Here is a 20,969-nt window from a genome sequence, read left to right on the forward strand (position 1 = left end):
AACCATTTGAAAGTTGCTTTTGCTAAACACAGTTTTATAATCATCCTGACTCTATGCAAAATCAAACTAAAAGAATGTCTCGCCCATCTGGAAGTCTTACCAGCAAAATGAGGTTTCTGAAAGTTGCCTGTGTGATGCAGATGGAAGGAGGAGCTTCAGTATGAAAAAAGAAAAAAACACCCCAACTTTGTCCTAAACACCTGCCTATCATACTATTCTGTCTGTAAGAAAAATCAGCATGTATGAGTGTTGCACTCGCTTAGCAAATAGCAAATCAGACCGCTGCTTTCTGCTGCTCTCAGGGTTCCTCATGCAAGTCTGAGATTTGCATTTTAGGTGTCAGAAAAACTATCCATTACTCGGGCTTCTACCCACTGCAAGGGTAATTGTTATGTGCATATGTTTAGAAAGTGTTCTAACTTAGAGAAGAGGAAGAGGATTCCAAGGGGATATTCCATATTTCTAACTCTCAAAAAGACATCCTAATCTTACTGACCCAAGGATTGCAGCCATGCTCTTCCTGCTCACAGCAGTGACCCAGAGCTCTAACTTCATGCACCATGTCCTGTAGGCAATTAGTTTAAGACTATGTTTATTTAACAAGTGAGATATGTAGTTTAAAGTATAATTGTCTCCTATATTGCACAAACAACATCAGCTCGATAAGACCTGCACTGACAATCTATTTTTCATACCTTTTTTACAAAATATTCACAATATTCTGTAAAGTCCCAAAAGGTAGAAATTTGCACTGTGCTGCTTCATTTTTTTTTGCTAATATAGTTTTGTAACTGTGTTGCAGCATAACAAAGAAAATGAGGAGAAATTAATGTATTGACAAAGATTTCTTATAATGTTTTAAGAAATTAAGAATTGATTAAATGTTGCATTACAGGTTAAATGTCTAAAAGCTTTTACTTCTGAATGTTCAATGTATTTGGTGGTCCTATCTTTACCTGACTAAACCACGATCAAAATGACTTCAACAGAGATATGTTGACTTTACTACCTGCAGGTTTTATCCATTGTAGCATAGCATAATGTAACATATTTGTGTCTTAAATTCTCAATACCACTGATGAGAAATTCAAGCCATGACTCAAGAATATACTTTTACAATTAAAACAATAATGATTTGCATCTTTCAGGAGCAGAATCATATTAAAGCAGGAAAGGAGAAAGCAAAAGGTAAACAGTTCTAGCCATCTTGGATTTTATAATGTTATATAAATGTTTTAGTTTATTCACTTAGGAAAATCTTTCAGGGCATTTCGAGTGAGACTCAAAACTGTAGCATAACAGTTGTAATGTGTTCGCCTGACTGCATGTAACGTTTAGGGCAGAGGTCTTGTTCTAGGTTTACTACATTGAATTCCATCAGGAAGAGGAGGGAGTAGGAGAAGACATGAATGAATGAATGTGCACAATTTAAGTTTTACTGAATTACTCCTGTTACTATATTTCGTTGGTATGTGCTGACACATGGGATTGCTTGAAGCCTCACAGTGACAACCAGGTGGTCAGCTAGTCTAACACACATACACGCAGCTATTTTTCTGGGCTACGAAGAAGAATGTTAGGCTCGCTGAAGTTCTTCATTCTGGCATTTGCAAAAGTAAGACATTTTATTTGTATTTTTAATCTGAAAGAGAAATAATAAATCAAATTTATCTTTGGCACAGCGTAAGACATTTCAAACAGGAAAGAGAAAGAAAACAATAAGATAAAATAGTTATAAACATAAGTAAGAGAAGTCAGTTTCCTTCTCATCAGCAGGGAAAAAAGAAACAGTATATGAAAGCTCTACCACTGATGCTCGTAAACCCTAATGCCCAGAGCAGATACACTGGCATATACAGGAGGAAGAAAAGCAGGCTGATAGTATGGAGACAGTCTCTGAAATGAAAACCTTTACCTAAGGGAATGTGGGAGAAACTGGCAACTTGTTGTCCCCATCACTTTCCCAATCTCCTGGAGGCCTGTGAGTTCTCAAGATACCTGTTTCCTCAGGAATTTGGTCTAAGCTACATAATTTTCATTACAACTGTGTAATTCGCTTCAGTGGAGGAGAAAAAACAGGAAAGGATCCAAGGCAGGATTGCTTTTAGTAATTTAGTACTGAATTACTACACACAATGGTAATTTTGTAATTGCTATTACACAATTAATAGTGATTTAGTAATTTAGAGGTGATGGGAAGAAAAAATATGGGACACTGAAGGAACATGGATATATTTTGTGCGTGTGGACTCCAAAGCAATATGAATTTTGAAGTGTTGATTTGTACACAGGCCGAATTTACCTACCACAGGTATTTTTAACTGAAGAACAGGTATTTTCCATAGATGATAACATCCTAGAAAGATAAAGATTGTGATATAATAAGTTATACTGGAAAATAGTTACCAACAAGCATGTTGGGTATACTAATTACAGATAACCTGCAATCACAAGAGGAATTACTATTCAGGAGAAAAGCCAATACTATTTTGTGTTTGGGATAGCCTTCAGTTTTCAATATCCTTCTTGTGGTTAAAATAAAGAAATCTTACTGTTTTTATTTATACATCTGCTGTGTTTGATGCAAATGATTTTAGGATGATTATTAATAGTCCCCTAAAAAATGGAGATTTTTGTTTCCTAAATTTTCCAGAATTATCTGCCTGATGTATTCAAAGTGTTAGTCATATCTCTTTTTTTGTTGCAACAAAAAGCCTTTCTGAAGTCCCAGTCTCAGAGATTTTTCTTCTTTACTTTTTTCTTTTTTTTTTTTTTTTTAATCACAAGACTATTTTCCATGTTGAGAAAGACAAATTTGGAAAACAATAAACTCTTTGTGTCATTATAGATGGCTGTGTGTATGTAATCTTGCTGACTTATTTGCCTACTAGTTTACAAGCTGCCTAAAAAGCCCAAGTTTAATTTTTGTAAAGACTTTTTCCTTGAGGTATTTTGGTATGTGTTTTATTTTAAAGAAATATTTTTTAATGATCACACACAAATTTTGAGGCATGTGTGTTTAAGGACTAAGTTTTTGGCATCAAGACAACAGTGATTTATTTTGAATGTGACCAAATTATATTTGCAGTCTTTTTCAAGGCAATAAAAATAAACAAAATAGGAGTATACAGGGTATGAGAATTCAGAGAGATTTAATTGTGTGCTTTTATTATCAGGAATTGTTTACTAAGTCTTACATGTTAATTTGAAAAGAATTATGCAGGCTGCTAACATGTTGTTAAAGCTTTGGTCAAAAACTTACTCTTTCTTTTAAAAAATTTAGGAATTCTTTGAAAAAAAGAAACTTAAATCAAAGATGAAGCTTCTCGGAGTATCATCTCCTAAAAGTTCAGCAGTCAGTTTAGATCTCATTAATCTATATGTTGTTAACCAGATATCAACCAAAAAAGACAACACTGGTGAGTTTAGTGTAACAGTGTTCTGACTTCACAGTTAGTAGAATCAGTTATCCTTAACTATTCCTGCTATTATTTTAGTTCTTGTTCTTTTCCTTTTAACAATGCTCAAATAAGTGTTTTTTTTTTTTATTATTATTATTTTTAAAAGCAACATTTCTAAGTAAATACAAAACCTATGATTGAATAAAAGATTAGGACATAAGTAGAATCAAATAACCTTGGCTACGGCCTACTCCACCTTTAAAGCCTTGTACACTTATGCACCTTTGTCATTCCATTCATTAATATTATCCTACATCCATTTCTTTTTCCCTTTGCCATCAAATGGGTCCATTTGTATTCCACTTCTTTTTTCATAACTTTTGCAGGGCATTTGGAATAAGCTGTCAGTTCTACCCAGAGGATCTTTCTTAAAATCCGTCACTAAGCTCCTGAAAACCACCTCTACAACTTGAGTCCTAACGCTTTACGTGTAGATGTGGCACTTAGGGACACGATTTAGTGGTGGACTTGGCAGTGCTACATTAACAGTTGGACTTGATATTCTTAAAGGTCTCTGCAAACCTAAACAATTCTGTGATTCTTATCCTCTGTCACATATTTATAAACCATATCTTGTAGAATTTGTTGTCCTATTTTCAGGAACATTAGAAGGTGACAGAGAGCAACAGAGCCTGACTACACACAGCAGATGACTGTGAATAATTTTATACTATAATGCTGTTTAGAATAGAGCTCTTGCATTGCTAGTAACAAAGAAAGCAAAAATGTGGCTTTATGTGGATTAAGAAACCTAAACCAACAGCTTTTGTACTCTAGTGAAAATTCAGGAAGCTAAAATTTTTCTCCAAGCCCAGAACTGACATTCTAAATACTTTCATTGCAGAGAACACAAGGAAGCCAGCCCACGTTGATATCACTGAAAATGTAAAAATACCTGTTAGGAGGCACAACATAGAGCTTCCCATGTCACCATTACGTACACAACATATGTCAAACTTAGCTGACATCCAGAACAGGTACTTGTATAAAATAGACAGTAGTTAAGCTGTAATGAAGTTCTGGAAAAGGTATTTCATGATGGTCTTATGCTTGGGGAATTAAGTAAACATACATACACCATTCTGAGATGAAGAAGTTTCACAATCACTCCTAGCATTCCAGTGATACACTTACTATGAGAGAGTAAAGAGGTATATTCTAAATAAAAAGGTGTACATGAAGCTGGGAGATTTAAAAAAAAAAACGTTTCTTTATTCATGTCAGGTACATACACTAAGTTTATCTCAGAGCAGGCTATTCAAACAGCATTTTGGACTTACGCTGTTTTCCCATCCAACTTCAGACACCCTAAAGTGACCAATTCACACACTGGCTACTCATAACTGCTTACGAATGAGGCCTTTTATTTTATGTGGAAAAATATTCTTAAATTATTTAAAAATTAATATTCATAATGATTTTAATCTTATAGATTTTATATGTTGTATTTCATAGGCTGTTTTTATTCATTTTACAAGGTTACAAAAGCAAGTATTGGACAGCAGAAGGCAGCATCTCTCAGAGAAAGTAAAATACCAGCATAATGTAAGTTTATTGTTCTCACTGGTGTAAAGCTAAAAATGTGCAGCAATTACTGTATTTTTAGAGTGACTTTTCAGTGACACAATCTTATGGATACTGAAACATGAAATATTCCTCTTTAAGACTATATTGATATTTTATTTGCCAATCATATTTTATATTTATTCTTGCTATTTCTTACATATTTCTTGAAAGGCTCACTTTGTTTTAGGCATTTTCCAAAATATTTATCTGTGCTAGTCACAAAGGATGGAGGTTATGGGAGACTGAGGCCAACAGCAGGTAAATTAAAAACAATATCCAGAAATGTGAAATTAAATGTGAGAAGCATAGACAAAAGTGAGTCTTTAAGAGGAACTTAAGTACGAGTCTCAGTGGATACAACTGGGAAGTTCATACAGTCATTGAGATTACAGTGAAAAAGATTTTGTAGATGGAATTTAGGCTTTTTTAATGACCCATTCCACTGTTAAGTAAAAAAACAACTAAAAAAACGAACCAAAACAAAACAAAAAACCAAAAAACAAGTTAGTAAAACTATTAGAAGAAACTTAGTTTAGGTTACTCATACTTGCTTGATAATATAGTTCCACTGACTTCTGCTGTTCATATCATATGGGACTGAGGAAAAGATGCTTGCAAAAGATGCTAGCACAGTATTGTTCTGTACGTTCTTGGCCCATTCATGCTGTCAAAGAATGTTTTTCTAGAGTGAGAAAGACAGATGGTTTCTGGTGTTAGAATTTCCTTTCTTTTGAGTCAGAAAAAAATACTTAGTATGATTGAAAAGTTTAGCTGTCTAATGTGTTTCAGAAAAGATCTCCATGAGCTGCTGCTACTTTTTTGGATATCACATTACGTCAGCCTTCCCTTATGACTCTTTTTCATCTGTTTCTTGAAGACAGGGAGGACATATTTCAGATTTACTGTGGCCAGAAATAGCAGATCAAAATGATAGCTCAACCTTCACTTCTATGGACAGATTTACATCAGATAATTTGCATCAGATAACACTTGATAATGCAGTGTGCACACAGAAAAAGCTAATTTAATATTTGGATCAAAAAATAAAGTCTAAGGCCTGTATGTTGCAAAGAACTGTTTTTAAAATCTTCATAAATTGAAGTATATCCAATTTAATTAATTAAGATATATCCACTTTATTAAGCAGAAAGAGGGGCTATAAAAATAATAATTTTCAGCTTTCTGGAAATTTACAGTTTTGTGGTACAAAGATTTTGTGTAATTAATGTACAAGGCTTTCGCACTCCATTAATGGATACAGAGACATGTCGAGAGTTTTGCCTTCAAATTTCTCCTTGTGTTCTGGTCTGCATTGTTGGTATCATGACATGCTGGAGTTCTCTCCTCAATGGAGTAAAATATTTTTCATTTTACTACTTAAGAACCAAGTCAGCAAATCATTTACCTACAGATCTAAAGCTACAAATGTATTTATACCCATCTCTCCTCAGGATAACATTCATGTGCATGCTTCAACTTAAGTAGGTACTTATGTGTTTCCCTGAAATAAGCCCTTATTACCTTATGTTTTTCATGAAAAAATCATATCAGAATACATGCAAATTTTCTCTTGCATATGGCATATGTGCAGAGATGTAAAAGATATAGAAGGGTTTGATTACTTTGAACTCTATGCTTACATCAGAATAGTTTTAGGTAAATAAAATGTCTCTTGGCTATGCTTTGTGTAGTTATCACAAGTAACAGAATTAAAGTATGATGACTCTAGTATGGAACATGAAGACAACATAGCAAGACCTTTTAGTGCCTGTCCATTGCCCTCTTCTGGTTTTTGGTCCTCTAACTGCACACACCTAGAAGAAAATTTCAACACAAACCTAATGAGCAACACTTGGGAACAGACCTATGAAGAGAAGCTGCAAAACCAGGTTTGATTAATATTTTGTCACTTCCATAGAATTATTTTAAACTAACTTTCATTTATTTGGGGTATAGAATTACCATAATGGTAAAAATAATTATGAGCCATCAGCATTTCTTGCAGGCTGGTGGCAATGAATATTCCATATACACAAATATATTTATTTTACTGACATAAAATGTGCTTCACTTGATCTTTTGTTCACTGAGCTCTCAGTGTTGCTGATATCTGCAGAAAGAGAGTTAGTCACATACTGCTGACTTGCTTTTGTTTCTGGGTTGTAAAGTTGGTCAAAGAAGGCTGAAGTGTACTGCAGTTATAAATACAGCTTTCTCAAATGTACAATTAGTATAACTGGGTATTGTATGTTCCCAGGTGATCAGTGTAACCTAATTTGTAATCATGAAGTGTCTCAGTGAGTAGAACAGTTTGGTACAGCTTTCTCAATGCTCCTAAAAGGATTGAGGAAAGCCTGATGTTTAACTCAAGTGAAGTTTAAGAAATGATTGGAATTTATTTTTCTGATGCATGTTGCTATTTTTTTTCTTTTTGTTAACTTTGGAGTTCTTACAAAAATCATCCTTAGAAAAGCAACAGCAAATATAATATGCTTTATTTTTAGAAAATATATTATTTATTGAAAATAATAAAACAAATCCTATGTGTATTACCAGTGATATTTTAAAGTCTTGAGGTAAGTGAGGAAGGAGTACTTCAGGGTTTTAGAATGGGAGATGTTGGGTTGTTCAGGGGATGGGTAGGCAGAAATGCACAGGAAGCCGACCTAAAGGACCAAGGAACCCAAGAAAGGTGTTTTCAAAACACAAGGACAGTCCACCTCTGTGTGCAAGAGAATGAGTAGGTTCTGGAAGCCAGTTTGGCTGCATCAGGGAACTCCTGACTGAGCTCAGATGCAAAAAGGAAGTGTGGAAGGAGGCACGGGCAACACAGGAAGAATACAGAAGCATCCCCTGAGCTTGGAGGGGTGGCATTGGGATGGTCAGAGCTCAAACTTACAAGGGGTGAGAAGGGCAGCAGGGATGACTTCTATAGGTATGGCATCAGCAAAAGGAAACCAAGGAAATTACTGTCCACTGCTAAGATAGAATTGAGACCTAGTGAAAAAGGGCATGGAAAAGTCTGAGGCACTCAAGACCTACTTTGCTTCAGGCTTTTCTGGCACATCTCCAAGCTCAGCAGGGAGTCTGGGGAAGAGTGGTACAAAACAGTAGTGGAGGAATAAGTTAGGGAATCCTTAATAACCTGGACTTAAAAGAAATACATGGAACTGGACAGGGTGCACCCAAGTATATTGAGCGAGTTGGATGACATCACTTCAGGACAGATGTCTATCATCTTTGAAAGCCTGTGGCGATCAGGAAAGCTTCTCAGTGACAAGAAACACACAAATGTTATGCCCATCTGCAAAAATGTAAGCATGATCTGGGGAAGTATTATCTCACCTCTGTCTCTGAAAGGATTATGGAGCTAGACTTCCCGGAGTCAGTTCCAAGGTACATGAAGAACAAGAAGGTGACTGGGAACAGCTCTCATAGATTTAGCAAGGCCATACTATGCCTGCTGAACCTGATTGCCTTCTGTGATTAAATTGCTAGCTCTATGAATAAGGGAGAGCAGCAGATATTATTTACATTGACTTTAGGAAGGCTTTTGACAAAATTTCCCATGGGATCCTACTAGCCAAAGTGGGGAGGTGTGAACCAGATGAGTAGACAATAAAATGGGTAAAAACCCAGCAGTTACCATCATTCTCAAAGTAGTTGACTGTCAGCTAAATTCAACTGGCAACAGGTCAGTAATGATAGGGATTCCCAGAGATGAATACCCAGTCCAGTACATCATCATTAGAGACTTGGATGGGACAGAATGCACCCTCAGCACCTCAACAGGTTCACGCATGACACCAAATCGGCAGAGCGATCGTTACAGTAGCAGGGCTGCTACTCAGAAGGATCTTGACAAGCAGAAGTCCAGCAGGAACTTCATAGTTTAACACAGAGAAATACAAAGCCCTGAACCTCGGGAGAAATAACCCCACACATCAGTGCAGGTGGGGAGTGACTGATTCAGGCAGCAATTTTGCAGAGAAGGACCTGAGGGTTCTGGTAGACAAGAAGTTGTACGTGAGTCAGCAGTGTGCCCTTGTAGAGGTGAAGATCAACCACATAGAGGGCTGCATTAGAAAGAGCATACCCAGCAGTCAAAGGCAAGTGATTATTTCCCTCTGAGCAGCATATGTTAGAACACATCTGAAATACTGTGTCTGGTTTTGGGACCCCCAGTACAAGATAGAGATCAACTAACTAGCAAGACCAATGAAGAGCCACAAAAATTGTTAGAGGATTGGAGCACATGATGAATGTGGAGAGACTGAACGAAGACAGCTTTCATAGCCTGGGAAAGAGGAGGCTGTGGGGTGAACTGACTGCTGTCTTCCAGAGTCTAAACAGTTACAGACAGGACAGAGCCAGAGGTATACAGTGAAATGGCAAGAAGTAAAAGTCACAAGTTTCAACAATGGAAATTATGTTTGTACAGGAAAAAAATATTGTCACAAAAGTAGCTAAGCACCAGAAAAGACCGTCCCAACAGGTTGTGAAATCTCAGCCCTGAACAATCCTGAACAACCTGGCCTAACCTTGAATCTGGCCCTGCTTTGAGTAGGGGAGACTAGATATCTCTTGAGCTCCCTTCCAGACAGCAGCTTCAGCTTTCTATTATGTGATTATGTGAGCTTCAGTGGAACGTCAGCTTGTTACAGGCTAGCAAGGTTGTTCATGCTATGGGAGGATGGGGTGCTAAAAGAACATTTTGCGTATTCATAGTGATACATAAATATGGAAAAGTGTGAGTTGTGCAGAGTTTAGCTGGGCTGTAAGGAGGTTTGAGCTTCCATTGTGAAGATAAAAAGAAGTAAAAATAGTGGGAAAACATGTATATTGTTTGCGAACCCAACTTTAAAGTTTTAAACACTATAGCTATTATATATATTCAGTTTGACAGCTTCTACTGTTTTCTCAGCCAGGAAATAGTTCTGATCAAGACCCTTGGATTACAAAACCTCCAAGCCAGTGTATTTTCAGGAAGTCTGATACAGTGCCTCAAGAACTGTTTAAGCCAATGCATAGGTAGGCAGTGACTTTACATTAAAGAGAGAAATAACAGTCAAGTTTAAGTAAGAAAAATACTAAGATGATCTGAAGCATATTGCTACTTGATTTTTCACTGATTTTTGGTGCTTTTCAAATAGAAATTGAAATTAAATAGAAAGACTGAACATATCAAGCTATATAAATTTGCTAAAAGGCAGCAAAATGTGAATTTTAGGTAGGCACTTGGAACCATGATCTTTTTTTTGCAACATCACAAACATGATGGTGTTACTGAATTCACCACAAGTGGGAAGCAGTTTTACTAAAAGGCAGTTTTACGAAGAGGCCACAGGGAAGGTAGCTGCCCCAGCTCCCATTAGTTCTGTTCACTTTTGCAAGTACTTTTCTTATGACCTTGATGTTGTAGCAATTGAGCAACTTCTCCACCTGCATTGTTTACATTTGGGATGTCAGGAACAAAGCATTTTATTTCCTTCTCTTTCATATGTGATCCTAATATAGCTTTTGGTTTGGGGTTTGGTTTTTTGTTTTGTTTTGTTGGGATTTTTTTTTTTTTTTCAGCCTTGGTTCAGTAATACTTTTATGAGAATATACACTTTGTTTTTAAAAGAATGGATGGAAATCTAGAACATGTTTCTTTCTGTATGTGCTGATTAAAAATCTTTTTAATCACAGAGGGTTTAGGACTAGACTCATTTATACTGAACATTTTATTTCAGTTTCTTTCCAGGCACTTTTGCCTTGAGTCTAGGGGTCTTGCAGGGCTAATACTTCTTTACTCTTTTTATTCTGTAAGTCTGCCATCTGGTCAAAAGTTCTTGTCAGTCTCTAGTTGTGGCGGGATAGAGCCATGCCCTGGTTTTGGCTGGAATAAACTTAATTTTCTTTCTACTAGCAGGTACAGTGCTGTGTTCTGGGTTTAGGATGAGAATAACGTTGATAACACACTGATGGTTTAGTTGTTGCTGAGCAGTGCTTACATTAAGTCAAGGACTTTTCAGCTTCTCCTCTTGCCCTGCCAGTGGAAGCTGGAAGCGCACAAGCAGCTGGAGGGGACACAGCAAGGACAGCTGACCCAAATGAGCCAAAGAGATATTCCATACCATATGATGTCATGCCCAGTATATAAACTGGGGGGAGTTGGCCAGGGGACACAGCAGCTTGGGGATTGCCTGGGCATTGGTCAGCGGGTGGTGAGCAATTGTTCTGTACATCACTTGTTTTGTATATTCTATTATTACTATTAATACTATTATTATTATTATTATTTCCCCTTTCTTTTCTGTCCTATTAAACTGTCACTGTCTTTATCTCAACCCATGAGTTTTACTTGTTTTTTTATCCGATTCTCTCCCCCATCCCACTGTGTGTGGGTGTGGGGTGAGCAAGTGGCTGTGTGGTGCTTAGTTGCCAGCTGGGGCTAAACCATGACAAGCCATAAAAAGGCCATATATTATTTTGCTATTCCTGAACTACCTACATCCTGTTTGCCTGGGAAGTCAAGTGATTGATAAGCTCACTGACCACATGATAGCTAGAGGAACACGTCAGCTTCCAGTCTTAGCCACCTTAACTTTCTCTTTCTCTCTTCTAGCTTTTCCCAGCTTTCTCCAGCAAAACCTAAAATGAGGATAACATTCATCTTCCTGTATATCTCGGTGAAATCCCGATTAATATCTTTACATTAAGGCCCTACATGGCCTAATGTCACCTATATCTCCCCTTTCATTTCTCCACAGACCCTCAGGCCTGCACCCATCAGCTTATGGCATCTCCCTCAGTGCTCTGCATGGTTCACTAACAACAGCTCCTTTGCAACTGTTCTTCAAATCCATTTCTTTCTATCAATCATCCTTGTTTTGTTTTCATCCATTGTAATCATAAATTCTTATACCTCAAGAGCTGGCAGTTCTCCCAGGAAGGGAGTTTCTTTTGCTGTATGTGTAGAGTATAAACTTACACAATTGTTTAATGTAATTGTAACATACTGATGCTGTAATCAATGTGCATACATCTGAGAGCTGTGGCACCTCAATGTCATGAAATATTAACTAAAAATATCAGATGTCTTATTTCCTCACCGACTATTACTTAGCATTAAAAAATGTTCATCTGGAGTGAAGAAGGAGCCTCTGAATTGCTTCACAAAATTATTTTACGTTTCTCCGGAAAGCAACTCTAGAGTGTTTAGCCTTTTAAAACTGTTCTGGGGAGGTATCTGTTAAGTAGAGGACACTACTTTCTCATTTAAATTCTCTAGGATCTTTATCCAGTTCCAAGTATTTGCTGATCAAAACATTACACAGTTTTTCTCCAGTAACAGTTTTCTGTACTACCTTTCAGTTTGCAAGTTCCATTGGTTACGTTGTTCAAAATTTTTTAAAGAAAGGGCATTTTTGAATGGCCGCCTTTGCCAATTCTCTGCTTCAGAAGCCTCTCAACTTTTTGTTCAGATTTTCTGAGATGCAGATCAAGCCCAGGAAAAAGCAGTGAAAGTGTCAGATTAAGAGCCAAGTAAGAGAAAGCATGATAGCTTTCATGCTAATAATGCTAGCACGATAGCATCTTCAAAACCACTGCTATCAGAAGGGGGTAGGTGTTGCGGATAGAGTGACACACCTCACCTGTAAGAGAGAAGCAGCAATATGCTTGTTGATATAAAACAGCGGTTTAACAAAGTTTGATAGCAAATGCAACCGTGGTTTAACAAGATTCAGTGTCAAGGTTCACTTGATATTTACTGCATAGGGGACAGGGTCAGACAAAACTGTCAGGGAGACATTCCCATTGAGTCCCAAGGTTCAGAACAGACCCCTTTGCTTCTAAACTCCTTCTCGGAGAGGAGTTAGTCCCAGACTTGGTCGACGGTTTATGTCTAAAGGATTATGTATGCACAGTCAAGCCTTTGTATCATTTAAGATTTCAAAGTTTAGCATGCTGCTAATCACCTGCTGAGAATCTGTTGCATCTCTCAACCTCAAGGAGTAACCTTGAGAGGCATCCTTGCTCAAGGGGAGATCCTGCCGTGCAGCCCGCTGCCGTGCAGGAGAGCTCAACAGACCCTGGGCTGTCCACTATTTAAGCGGTAAGATAACTGACTTATATTTACATACCAAATACAGGTGTTAGTTTCCTCCAAATGTGGCTTGAGTCAGAGATTGAGCAGCGCTGTGGTTATGTGGGTGCATTGCTCAAATTAGCCCTTGGCTATTGTACTGTTATCGGTCTCCCCCAAACCCACTTTGAGTAGGGTGCAGCCATCACAAGCAGACACATCCATTGTGACCAGCTGCCACTGGTGGTTGTCACTTGAGCAGGGTTGTGGGTGACACAGGTCAGGTTGGGGGCGGGGAGCACACTGCCACAGCCCGGAAATATGGGCAAACCAAAATGTCTGACTCGCCTCCTGACTGCAGAATAGAAAAATTCTGTGCTGAATTAGGGTTACTGACCTCAAGCACAATGGAACTCACTTGCCAAAGAGACCAGGAATCAAACAGTACACAGAGATTATTATGGGCTTTCAGTACAGGAGAGAAATGTAGTCTTGAAGAATAAACTATTTTTATGAACAGAAGCAGCTGTCTTCCTCTTTTTTTTTTTTTTTTTTTTTTTTCCTTTCCAAAGTGGCCTTCTTTGGTCAGCTGGTGGAGCAGCAGTGACATACTGTGGCTGATTTTATAAATCACAGTTCCCTACTGAGGAGGATGTGCTCCATGTCCTGGTATGTTTGGAGACATCATGAACCAGAACACCTTTTAAAATCAACCTTACTATAAAGTGGAAATAAAATATAGGACACTTTTTCGGTTGAAATAATGTACATTTGGGAGAACTGCAAGTGTGATGAGCAGTAAAGTTTTTGAGATTTTTATCATCAAATTATCATAATTTGTTGTGTTAGCAGTTAGTATTTTGCTTATTCATATACTGAGCAAACTGCTTTTTCTTTTCTATCCCCCCCTCCACCTCACCCCCCATCCTCAGGCTAGGCTATATGAATTCTGCCAGGAAAAATCCAGCGATAATGACAAGTAACGAATCAGAAAACAGTGAAGGAATAAAAGAACCATTGTTTGGTGTTGTGAAAGAAACTGCAGAACTGAAAGCTCCCCAAGATGGAAGTGATTGTTCCTTTCTGGCACTGTTTGAAGATGAGAGCCAATCAATCCATAATAATCCTTCCACAAAGTATTTTAATCCTTTTGTTAACCAAAGCAATACTGCCATTTTTTTCATTGATCCCGATGATGAAGATCAAATGACCAACAGAAATTATCCTTATGATACTAGAGAGGCTTATCCTGCAATCAATGCAAAAAAAAATTTTGTAGACAGACACCTTGAAGGCATTTTCACAGCTCCAGAACAGGTTTTGTTTAAAAGTAACGCTGCCTCAAGTGCAAGCTACGAGAAAACCAGTGGACTTCATGAAACCCACCTGCAGGACTGTCATGAGGGACAGCAGTACTTCATACCCTCTAAAAAGAAAGAAAAACCTGCAAACCTTGAAAAAATTGGTGCGTGTCAATCTTTTAAGGACATATATTCTGTTTTTTATTCTACTTTTAAAGACATATGTTCTTATAACCAGAGATGTGTCTGCTCTGACTGAGAACATGTCACGAGTCTTCAGAATGCAGTAGTTCAATTTTAAATCCAATTATTTAAATTATTTTTAAAAGTTGACAAGCATTTATTTTTAAGTTGCATTTATGCTATTGTGTTTTAAAATCAAGGCTTTTTTATTTTAGAGACATTTGCTTATCATCATGATCAGGAGATTAATTTAGAGGAGAATGTGCAGAACTATTCAAGAAAAAAAAGGTGAGTGCCATAGGACTTATCAATCATCTACACGCTAGTGATAACTGCAGACACCTTTCCGAACTGGAGAAATCCAGCCTGAAGGCAAAATTCCAAAAGTATTACCGAGAACCTATTTTCCCAGTGAAAACAGTAGTGAATAATGTGAATAAACTTATGCACAGGTAAGCCTGTTATACCGTTGTTCATCTGCCTGTAATAAGTACAGAGAAAGACCGCTTCATGGGGCAATTCTGAGTCCCTGAGGTTACGCTGTTGCTCTGACTTGCCCTCTAAAAGACCCTGTCTGATTACAGAGGAAGTTACTGTCTTCCCTGGGCTACAGGTAGCATATGTGAGTGCCTCACGTTTTACAGAACATGGTTTTATTAAAGACTCTGATCTATAACATCTTCCATTTTACAAAGCAGCATGATCTTCTGTCATTTCTCATATTGCATTTTGCATTTCAACAGAAGTAAAGTTTGTGAAAAACACATTCTTGGTATTAAATCTCAGGTTCAGAAATAAGTTCAATGATCTCAATAGTGGGAAGCATTTCATGGTTACTGAAGAGAAAATAAAAAACGAAGACAAAAAGGTCACCAGTAATGATTTTAATTCAGAAAGAAAAGAAAAGTACAAGAGGAAAACTCACTTACCAAAGAACGCTGTGTTTGCATCCCTCAGTGATGATGAGTCTGTGAAAGAATCAGCTTGGAGACAGAACCAGCCCTTTGCATTTGAAGAGGTAACTTTTTAAAGAGACATCATTTTTGTCAAAGCTACTGTTTGCACCATTCATTTGAGGTGAAGAAGGAATGGCCACAGCAGTTAGAAACTGAATTTAGCTTCACTGAATTAGCTCTGAGGAAGTTTCTTTTCCGTCATGGTTTATATAGGGAATACAGGAGGAACAGCTTCTAGTGAAGGGATTCAGATAGACAGCCCTTTCAGGCCCATAATTTACATGGTTTGATTCACACCTAAGCTGATGCCCGAAATACATTGTGTGAAAGTTGCCCATTAACCCTTAGGATCAGATTCTGCACGCAGTGCCCAAACATTATATGCAGGACACTTCAGTACTATAAAGGAGCTTTATGCCAGTATACATATAAAGAATCTTTTAGATATTTTGCCCATAGAAGTCACCCGGGTACATACAGTATTTCTCAGGGGTTTTGTACTTCTTAAAATAGTTTGCAGCACAGTGCAGTGACTCGCTCATGTAATACAGAAACTGAACGTTCCTCACTTAGCCTGAGGAGCTGATCCAGCTGAACCCTCACTATTAACATTTAATTATTTTTAAAAGTTCACAGCAGCACGAGAGAAGGCGTGTAAGTTTGGAGTGAGTTCAAATCTTCACAAGATGGAAGAGGGTTAGTAATATTTATACATTATTAATTAAAAAAAAAATCAGATGTTTCTCTACATATGAAACTGAGACAGTTACTTTTAAAGCCAGGGTGAAGTGTTCTGGCCTTTTTTTAGGATGTTACATTTGATAAGGGCTTGTATCTTTGATTCACACAGCACTGTTTAAAGAAGACTAGCATTACCAGGTAACTAAGAACTGTCTGTGTTTGCTTGTCCTTGAAAAAATAAATTCAGGTTAACTTCTCTCTGGTGAGTATTACACATGTATTTTTCATTGTCCCATTTCCTCCAAAGTTGTCCCCTAAACTGAAAAGCCAGCTCTGAAAGTAGGGGTAAGTGCTAAAAAAAAAAATTAAAAAATAAAAAATCGGTGAGACAGGTCAAGGGTTTTCTCTGAACACCACAACTCAGGTTTACTAACATCACCTAGTAAAAATGCCAAGTAAATGCCAGTAATTTTCTTTCCTTCTGTTCCTGCAGACCTCTGCTGATTGAAAAAAATCTTGGACATGTTTTCCGTGTTCATTAATGTCTCCACTAGGTGTTTGACACGTGCCATTTCATTGGTCCAGACTTTACTAATGTTTGTTCTTTTCTACCAGACTACGTGCTGTCATTCCACATGTGGACAGAGTGAGGGGAGTCAGCGGGCAGATCCCACGTCTTTTCTGCTCCCTCCGTAGCTGTAGGGGTCAGCTGTGCAGGCTGCCTTTCAGAGCAGAAGGGCTCCCAAGGGCCTCCGAGAGAAAAACACGTAACGTGCACGGCAGCCAGTGCGTGCAGGGCCTTTGCTGCGTCCTCGCCCTGCCCTTGCCCTGCAGAGTCCTTCCTCCTTTTGGGAAGCACAGTTCTGCTGCTGTGCAGGCTGCTGGTTAACAGCATCGCTGAAGCCCTGGGGCACCCGTCCCACGCGTTCTGTTAAGACGTGTTGTCCTGAGAGGAGAAGACTTGGTTATTGCCAAGGACAAGATTGACCTCACTAACACTTTAAACAGTACCTGAAAACTGCATCAGAAGTAGTAATGTTTAATTCTACGTGCTGTCCTTGAGAACTGGATGTTTGGGGAATTTTCGTTGAGTAAGATTTCTTTCCTTTTCATCCCATTTTTCAGATGTGGATTCATCACTCAGCAGCCAGTCTCCCTGTTACTCGCCAAGGCAGACAGAGGGCTGTTTCAGCTCTAGTCCTGGCATGGTGAGTCCTGCCCCTTTATGGGTTTGCAGGGGTTCATTCGAACGATATCCGTATGCCTGCTTGCATCTAAGGGTGGATGTAGCTGGAATCTAACTTATGGTTTTGTTTTGTACAAAGCAACTTCATGGGTGAGGAAGACAAGAAGTTATTAGCTTTAAATTTTCCTAAGTAGTTTAACAGACATGTGATCTGGTCTCTTGATAACACCAGGCTTTGTGGAATTACAGTAACATGTGGGAAGATGCTAAGCAAGCTTCTGCATTTTTCCTTGATGTAGAGCTATCTTATAGTACATGCCTGTGAGGCAGAAGGATTTGACACACTGTGTTGTGTTTTCAGCCATTCTTGAACACCTAAATGCCACGATGTAAGACTATAAATTCAATGTGAGATTGAAGGTCCTCATTACCCTCCTTCTCTTCAAGAAAGGCCAGGAGTCCACCCATGGAGACAGAATGAAACAAACAAACAAACAAAACCAAAACCAGACAGTTCTGGCCTTTCTGTTTATTTCATTAACTTAGTTATTAGTTAGTCATTAACTTGGGCCTTAGTTGTTGAGCTATTTAAACAGCTGCATTCACACAATTCTGTTTGAACAGTCTGAAGAGGAAGACACACCTAAAAGGAAGGAAATTCTGAACGATCAGTCCTCGCAGATCAGCGATGCCACCCTAGCCTCAGCCTCAGCAAGCGCAGAGCCCCCCGAGGCCTCTCACACCAGAACCCCGCCTCAACAGCCCGGCAGTACTTGGACTAGAGAAGCAGCAAACCACGTTCAGGAGAAAGTCTCTATTTTATGTGCCCCAGAGGAGGAAAATAACAACCACACCGCCCCATCCGAGGGCAGCTCACTCCACCAAGCCCTTAAAGGAGAGCCCGCCGCTCCCGGTACCAGGTGTGACGGTTGGTCGCAGACGGAGCGCTGGGGCCCAGAAGTAGCGAAAGTGGACGTTGGCACCCAGTGTGGCACCGTGCAGGGGAGCAGCTGTGGGAGCTCCTGTGCCCCTGCCCGTGGCCCGGGGGGGGTCCCTCCTCCCGGCACCGCGGGAGGGCACAGAATGCCGGCCCAGGAGGGGCTGCAGCCCGCCGGCACGGCCTGCGCCGCAGGGGCAGCGGCGCTTTCTGCTGAGGCCGCGTATCTGAGTTTGGCCGGCAGGACTCTGGAGGTGCTGAACTACTTTGACATAATGAAGAAGAGAGATAAGCACTGACCAACTAGAACGGCACGTAAGGAATAGAGAAGTTTTGTCCTGTTCTCAGTGTGTTTCATTTAAATGGCATTATTTTGATTTTTCTGGCCTGGTTAGACAAAATAATTTTTTGCTGCTAGTTTGCTTTAAACTATTATTAACTATGGATCTCCATCTACCTACTGCTATCTCTAACTATGGATTTCTATAGTTCTCCAACTGTTAACACATGATTTTACAATAGCCTAGTAAACTGGCTTCTCCACCGTATATCCATAGGATTCTGTAGTTTGGGATTGACTTGACTTTGCTTGAAGGTAGAGGAAAGATGCTGTTTCACTTCAAAACATATGTAATGTGGCTTTTAGTTCAGAACTATTGTCTGATTCTTATCCATTTTAGCATACAAACTAGCCTTTGCCACATGCTTGTACCAAATGCAAACATGGGAAACACCAGAAAAGGTACATTTGCACACGTAGTATGTAATTTTAAAAGAACTAATTTATTATTTTTTACCCCCAAAATAAAATGCTTAATTTTGCTTCCATAGCAGATCTATTGATTCGATCTCTGACTGTTAATACTGACAAATCTTTTACGTTTGTATTTTGCCTGCATGTTGAAAGCCTGAAATGCTTTCCTCTTCATTTCAGTATTTGCGTGATGCTACAAATCACAACAAATAAAAGTTTCTGATGATATTTCTAGGTTACATTCCTTCCTTCTAAGAAAGTCCCTAGTAAAGATGGCAGGGAGGCTCACTCTGTTACTGACATCTTCTACTTATATATCCATCCACCTTTACTTATACATGCATACCTCTCTCTCTGTATCCTGCATATGTGTGTGTGTGTATACGCTGGCGTTAGCCAGCTGGCTGCGTGCAGGGACCCTCTTCATTACAAACGGGCCTGGGCAAAAGCTATGCTGGAAGCTATTGCTTAAACAGCGCAGGAGATTTGCTTTTATAAGGTTAATATATTATGCTTTCTCCCTTGGAGACTGCTGTTAAAAGATTCACTGCCCCAATTCTCACTAGGTTGGTTTCTTTTATTTCTACATTTTGTAACCAAAGGTTTGCAGATGAAGGGCTGTGTGTCACCCAGCCCTGATGAGACCCGTCACCATTCTTTGCCTCTATTCTCATCATCAAACTTGTGGCTGTGTTTTCTGCTGGCTTTTATTTTTAAAGGTAAGAGCCAGTGTTAAAAGATGATCTACATTGCTCAACGGTTTGCAAGTTGAAGGCTAGGCCATTTTTAAAATAGGGTTCCAGAAATTACAGTGGACTTCTCTGTACTCGGAAGAAAATAACATTGTCTTTTATATATATAAATTGCATACATGGGAAGTGGTTTGCACAGCCAGACTTCTGAAATGTGTAACTATCATTTAGCCAATTCACTGCCCACTTCATAAGGCTTGACATAAGCAGATTTTCTTTTTTAGGTTGTCTCAAAATGACCTCCCCAGTCAATTTTTTTAATCTGAAACTGCAACGTTCATCATCTTCACAGGAGTTATAATTTATCCGAGTAACAGCTATGATTTGCTGAAAGCTCAGCCATTACAGGTGGTTTGTGCAAGGCACAGTTGTTCCCTCAGCAGAACGAAGCCCGCCCACATCGTGCCACACCAGCACCCGCCCGCGCCGGCCTGAATTCGGGCGTCTGGAAGGCGGGCGCCTGCCCGGCGATCCCCTGTGCCCAGCTCCGCGGCGCCCCCCGCCGCCGCCCGGCTCGCTCGCTCTGCCAGCCTCCGGCAATACGCCGAGCCAGAGCCCACGGCACAGATAAAACCTCCAGCACCGTGCGCTCCAGAGTTGAGGGGTTTTTATTAGACTGGCAGATGTAAAACTGCCTCATGGCCAGCGAGTTACTCTCTGGTGGCTGCGCTTGGGGAGATGCCGAAGTGACCCAACCTGAGGGAAACTGCCATTAACCTGCGACGGAAGCTATGCTCCTGATTTCTGTGGGGGTGGCATCAGTGCTGGGACTTTTAAGTTTTATTTGGTTTTACAGTGAAGTGAGGTTCCCAAGTTCAGGCAGAAACTCCTGATCTGCAGAGCTAGCCTCTGAGCGGGACATACTGGCAGTCTGCTCCTCTGAACCTACAGGACAAACGTGCCGGTCACAGCTGGGAAAAGAGAACTGGTTGCACAGTGTGGATGTATGTGTGGGGGATTTCTAACGAAGCAATACCTCTTCATTAAGTTCTCTCTCATATCTCTCACAATTTAGAGCCGTTCAGTAGGTATAGCTTATTTTCACCTTAGCCAGTAATATAGAAGCTCTAAAAATCTGTCTGGTTCCAGGCAGCTTTCAGCCCAGAGTGCACCATTTCCTA

The 20,969-nt window shown here is 39.4% G+C and overlaps 1 protein-coding gene across 1 annotated transcript; it reads left to right on the forward strand.

Annotated features, from left to right (window-relative positions):
- Window positions 1-3,291: 3,291 nt before the first annotated feature.
- Window positions 3,292-19,170, forward strand: CUNH12orf40 (chromosome unknown C12orf40 homolog). Its single transcript, XM_032996256.2, has 11 exons — window positions 3,292-3,419; window positions 4,306-4,438; window positions 4,940-5,006; window positions 6,719-6,916; window positions 9,952-10,058; window positions 14,031-14,563; window positions 14,798-14,870; window positions 15,540-15,600; window positions 16,168-16,234; window positions 17,345-17,427; window positions 18,030-19,170. The coding sequence occupies exons 1-11, from the start codon at window positions 3,317-3,319 to the stop codon at window positions 18,639-18,641; spliced, it is 2,037 nt and encodes a 678-aa protein (XP_032852147.2). The 5' UTR covers window positions 3,292-3,316; the 3' UTR covers window positions 18,642-19,170.
- Window positions 19,171-20,969: the final 1,799 nt, after the last annotated feature.

The sequence above is a fragment of the Tyto alba genome, unplaced genomic scaffold, assembly GCF_018691265.1.
Source record: "Tyto alba isolate M040663 unplaced genomic scaffold, T.alba_DEE_v4.0 Super-Scaffold_2, whole genome shotgun sequence".
NCBI lineage: Eukaryota > Metazoa > Chordata > Aves > Strigiformes > Tytonidae > Tyto > Tyto alba.